The sequence below is a fragment of the Protomyctophum bolini genome (assembly GCF_963924005.1).
Source record: "Protomyctophum bolini genome assembly, chromosome: 4".
Classification (NCBI taxonomy): domain Eukaryota; kingdom Metazoa; phylum Chordata; class Actinopteri; order Myctophiformes; family Myctophidae; genus Protomyctophum; species Protomyctophum bolini.
The window spans coordinates 36,218,632-36,224,783 of NC_137865.1; the positions used below are offsets into that span (position 1 = coordinate 36,218,632).

Sequence of the window (6,152 nt, forward strand, 5' to 3'; positions counted from 1 at the left end):
AACGGGTCTATCGTGAAAACAAGCCACTCCACAAGATTTGCAATTCAAATTTACCGTAATATTCATCGGCTATTTGAAAATATTCAAAATATTTTCATATATGGATCCGCGGACACATACATGAACCTTATTAAACATTTGTTTAAATAACTACACTCAGAAACAAACCCCCGCAACCGCGAAGACCACCATATTTTACAAGCAACTTTACAGAAAAACAAGACCAAAGTGGCTTATAATAAGCGGACATGGCAACACCGAACACCAGCCCTCTTCCCTCTGTCTCTCTTCCCCGGACCCCTACTGGTTGCAGCCTATGGTTGCAGCAGCCATCCGCTCCGGGCTCCCCTCCCTATGCCCACCATACTCTTTAAGATGCCCACACGAAGCAGAAAGAAGAAAAGTTGTACTGCTCTGTTGTTGTTGTTGTTGTAATAATAATAGCAGCTATACTATTTGTACAAGCAAACTATATGGATCTCCTGATGAATGTGATATGTGGCCAAATTTGACTGAGGATTTTAAATGTCATGAAAGCAGGGAATCATAGCTTCAAATTGACATATTGGTTGTTCAGTTTGACCCACCAGTTTTAGAGATATGGCTTATATTATAATGTCTCGCAGAGAAAACAATGTCGAGTTGAGAAAACAGGCTTGAAAGGTTTACTTCTGTGGACTCTAACATTACACCTAGCGCATGTTTAAGCATTTATGTCATATTTACTTTTTACTTTATTTCAGACATGCTCTAGTATGTGAAGAGTTTCCCTCTGCTATTAACTAATTTTGGATTAAAAGAAAAAAAGTTTTTCTCCTCTGGTGAAAAGCTGAAGGTTGTGCGATGGCATTCACTGTTTATCATAGCCGGGGAGCCACAGGCCCAAAGCTCAAGGAATAGAGATTAACCTGTGATGTCATGACATACTTTTTATTTGTGTTTTTGAGGGGCGCTAGCCTCTCCTATACATAGGATGTTTGTCTTTAGTTCAATGTCTGTTTTGTACGCCATTGACAATGAAGGGAAAACTTACATCATAATGACGTAACTCATTACGTCATATTGTCTCTTTATTGTTAATGGCGTTTAATGTTTGTGTTGGCACCGTTTGTTTTACATCACCATTACATCACCTAATCAACATGAATTAGACTTTAATATATTAGCTTAGGCACCCCTCAATTCACACGGGTGTGATTTTTTCTATTCATTTGGTCATTAAGGTCTGCTCTGCCGGAAGAAAGTTATGGACATTTTTGTATACCACACCATAGATAACCAATATAAGAAAAATGTCATCATATACTTTAAGTAGCATGTGTAGCATGTGACATGTCAAACTAGGGGGTTTTCATGATTCTGAATCCATTCCAAGCATTAGTTTTGCACGAAAAACACTCCTTGGCCTAAAAAGTAAAAACTTGGGCAAGTGGATATGGCCGAATTTAGGCCAAGGAGTGTTTCAAAATTTGGGTGACTGGCTATCAACCTTTTTTGAGCTCTGAACACTTTATTATTCTTCACTGAATCTAGAGTAACCTTTATTAATTTCCAAATGAGTGTCAAAACTCAATGCTAATCCCATGGTGTAGGTGCCCTGCCCATATATGGACATAATGGTCAGATCAGAGGTTCTGGACAGAAGCCTATCTGAGTCTGATGTCATGATGACACGGTTTGTTTGGGTCTGATGTCATGCTGTCGCTGTCTAGCTGCAGTGGGAACTCTATGTATGGTTATGTCTGAGTCATGGTGACGAGGCGGTGGATTGTCCAAATTTGGGCACTGCTGACCAACCTATAAGTGTCGGCATACAGTATCACAGATAGGATATAGTGATATCAACTTAGCTGATGAATGTTGCAAAAATAATTGAGATTATTTCCATTTGTCTGACGATCTGAGAAACAAGTTAACTGAAGATGGCTGAACCAGGCTCTACTGAGTCCAGCGGTCAGTGTGCACCCACACCAGGTGGCAGTGGCAGGGGGACGCTGAAGGGATACAGACTGTCTCCTGGACGCCTTCCCACCATACGAGCCAGAGACCTCACCTTGGGAGGAGTGAAGAAGCCAACTTTTACCCCAAACTTGGCTGCCCGAAGAACCAAAGACACAAAAGCTGAAGGCGAACCAAGGAGAGAGAGGAGGGACGGAGGAAAACAATCTAAAAACAGGGCTCGACCGGAGCTCATCCAGTCCCACTCTATCTTCGAAGAGCGTCCATCGGAGATGACGGCGAAGAGGAGAGTCGCCTACGAGAGCGTGGCACCCTCGCCTGTCGTCAAAATCAAGAGGGAGGCCGAGGAGGAAACCAAGGAGAACCTACGTGACCTGGAACGAGGCAACATTTTAGATGACCCTTCTTTGAGGAGTGAAGAGAGAAGCTGTCCTGTCCAGCTCCCCCTCGCGGTATCGGGATGGGCATTCAAGGAGGAATATGCTGCAGAAGCTCTTCTCAAGCAAGATCAAGGAGGGCCAGGACCTGTGATTAGAGTGAAACAGGAGCCACCTGACGATGGCGTCCTCCCGATTAATAGGAAACCGATGGACAATTTGACCCAGCCTCCCCTTCTCCCTGGGCCTGACCTTTTGTCTGACCTCCTGCGCAGATGGAGTCTCAGCGCGGGGGAAGAGCTGCTCTTCATGCAGCTCCCTGATTCCCTGCCTGGCCTGCCCCACCCCTTAAGGACAGAGGCACGCATGCAACATGGCAGCCCGTCTTTGCTTGTGAAAACGGAGTCTCAGCGAGAGCGACCGGAGGGGAATAGGTGCACCCTGCGTGATCTGAGGGAGGGTCTGGTGGGAAAGATGTTGGTGCGGAAGTCTGGACGCATTCAGCTCATCCTGGGAGACGTCACACTTGACGTGGCGTTGGGCACTCCATGTTCTTTTCTTCAGGACCTGGTGTCAATTGGGATGGACGAAGGAACAGGGGATATGACCGTGTTGGGACACATCAAACAGAAACTGGTTTGCTCGCCAGACTTTGAGGCTCTCCTGGAGAACAGAACATGATAATGTTCCAGTGGATTTTAACAGTTCATTTCTACTCTGTACAAATGGAAGGAAATGGGTCTTTGCGGGCCATTTTGGCTCCATTTGTAGATTGGATTAGCGTGAACGCCTATTCAATGCTGCTAGACTATGACTAGGTAGACTAGACTAGGCCGTAGCCTGGGGTCCACCTAAGCTTTCTATGTCATAGGCAGCTCCCGGCAGGATCCGCCGGGAGAATCTAGACACAGCTGCGTGACATGAGACTAATGTGTGTACGTGTGTGCGTCAATTTAACAAAGGTGCAGACGATCAGAAATCAGCAGAGAGTGATCGACATTTGCGCTACTCTATGCCGAATTGAAGTGGACTCGGTCCCAGACTTTTCTTTTCTCCCTGGAAATAAAAACGTCTGGGTTTCCGAGGCTACCCGGGCCGTGGCCCATTCTATTTAGAGCTGGCCCAGTCTAACTTCTGAAAAACGGCGGCGAAAAAACAAGAAAAACAACAAAGATTGACAGTAGCCTCGGTCCCAGCCTTACTCATCTGCAAAGAGAATTAAAAAGCCTGGCAGGGCTTGACATTAACTTGTCCGGGCACAAAAGTCACTTGTCACACAAATAGGCCTACATTTTAAATCAACTAACTATTAGTTAACTAAAGTTGGTTTTACTTGGTGAATACACAAAGTTTGAATATTAGGTGAATATTCTAAGTTTGTAAGTTAATAGCCCTAGATTAGAATGTCTATGATCTTACATATATTTCATGTATTCCAAATACACAGCCATGTACTGTATGTGTATGTGGGTGCCTGGTCCTATCCACGCACGGTTACCAGACTGATCTCGTCTGCATTGCACTGCCTGTGCACCCACCCAATAATTAATTCCTAAGACTTGGAGTCGTCTTTGGGACTAGTATTAATTTGAAAGTTCTGACAGAAAATGTGTATTTAGTCAAGGCGAGGGACCTGGAATTGAGTGCAGGACTGAAGGAGCACAAATGTATGGGGCACACAAAATAGATTGTGTGATCAATTATTACATTATGTGCACCATAATGTTTGTGCTTCCCAAACATCGACTGTTCCCAAAGGAAGTTTTTATATTTTCAGTTTAGCTTTTCCTCATGTAAAAGTGGCGATATTTTACATAACATATGTTTTCTGCCAGAACTTTCACATGGATATGAAACTAGAGGACAATATCTGACTCAAAGTCTTAGGAATAAATTACTGGGTGAGTATACACGAGTGCTACAAGTTTACATGCTGACGTGGTCAGTCTGCTAACTGCTCTGATAGGGAGGTAGGACTGATATATGGCTGTGTATTTGGTATTTGGAATAGATGAAATGTATGTAAGATTACAGACATTCTAGGGCTATTAACAATATTGGAAAGGTGATGATTAGGAAAGCCAGCCAATAATGCCAGACAATATTGCTATTGGTATGAGTGTCACAGAAAAAGCGAAACCAAGAGTCACTTGTCCAACAGACAAACTATAAGGCATCGTGAGTCGTGACCTTGTATAGATCTAGGCCTACTTTTTTGTAATAGCCGAATTATAAAATATAGGGCGCCTAATGATCAGTAATTATAGTCCAATAACATGATTCTGAAATGGGCATTCTGCATAATGAATACTTTGACTTTTAGTATACAGGACTTTTATTACTTTTACAGTCTTGTATTTCTACTTTTACTTAGGTCTGACATCAGCACTTCTTCCCACACCTGCATTGGAGAAATCAGTTAGACCCTCTCTTCTTTCAATTTACTCCCTGAAAGCAGTTTTAGCGTCTGTGTTGATGTGTGACTGTGTGTAATGGTGATATTTATTGAGTGTGACAGGCAAAAGATTCCGTTCCCATCTGCCCAGAATCCAAGGTTAAGCTGGGGATGTCCAGAGGATATCGCAAGGGGATCTTGCACTGACCAGCACTTAATGGCCATGACGCAAACCCTTCTGTCTGCTGTGATGTGGTGAAACTCCCGAGACACAGGACAGCCTGCTGTGTCTCGGGAGTAAATCCCTGATTTATTCTTAGCACGAATCGTGGAAGTTTCCATGCCCTCTGTTGCCCTGTACAGCTGAACTGAACTACTGAACTGAACCATGGTTGATGGTTCCCTCTCCACTAATGTTACTCCTGCAGGCGGTAACCTTGGGGTGATTTTTGATTCAGACCTCTCTTTCAATCAGGTAACAGTAACAGTCGTACAAACCTGTTACTTCCAGTTAAGGAACATAGCTAAAATCAAGCCATTCCTCTCATCATCACGTCTCGATTACTGCAAAAATCTACTCTGGCCTTTCGAAGAAAATTACATCCCGTCTACAATTAATACAGAACTCTGCTGCTCGACTACTGACTAATACAAAGAAACGGGACCATATAACGCCAATACTTGCAGATCTTCACTGGCTGCCGGTGAGCGCCAGATGTGACTTTAAGATTCTACTAATTACGTTCAAAGCCCTAAATGGGCTGGCCCCTATTTACATCTGTGAGATGCTGTCCCTCCCTAAATCCGGGCGCACCCTTAGATCCTCGGATAAGGCCCTCTTGGTTGTCCCGGGGTGACCAGGAGTTTGCCGCTCGGGAACCCAGACTGTGGAACACACTGCCATGCACATAAGGGTAGCACCATCCGTCCCCCTATTTAAGTCACGTCTGAAAACCCACCTTTACACAGTGTTTTTTAACTATTTAATAGCCATTTGTACATATTGTACATATTGTTTTGTGTGCCATTTTCATTTTGTTATTGTTTGTTGTTCCTTGCTGTTCTCTGTGCAGCACTTTGGAACTATGTTTTGAAAAGCGCTATACAAATTCATATCATAGTTCATATCATATCAAGGAACAAGCGGTTGGCAACCTTTACAAATTCTACTCAGAAATAGCCTACCTACATGGTTCATTTGAAAATGTATGAATTTCTCATGATATACTGACACAAATCATATAATAGTAGCCTACATTTTACGAAGGAAGTCACAGGGTCATAACTCAAATGTGCACTTGTGCCACGATTGGCCCCCAGGCCACACTTTGCCTGTCTGGTACATTTAGTTAAAGCCAATGCCACATCCTGCGTGTGGTGTCCTGGGACGATGCTCCATGTGCTCCATGTCTGGTTCATTT

At 43.7% G+C, this 6,152-nt stretch overlaps 1 protein-coding gene across 1 annotated transcript; it reads left to right on the plus strand.

Moving 5' to 3' along the window:
• Window positions 1-1,922: 1,922 nt before the first annotated feature.
• On the plus strand, window positions 1,923-3,017 carry LOC308314561 (DNA-directed RNA polymerase III subunit RPC4-like; the record flags this gene model as incomplete). Its single annotated transcript, XM_080762191.1, has 1 exon — window positions 1,923-3,017. The coding sequence occupies one exon, from the start codon at window positions 1,923-1,925 to the stop codon at window positions 3,015-3,017; it is 1,095 nt and encodes a 364-aa protein (XP_080618317.1).
• Between the last annotated feature and the right edge of the window lie 3,135 nt (window positions 3,018-6,152).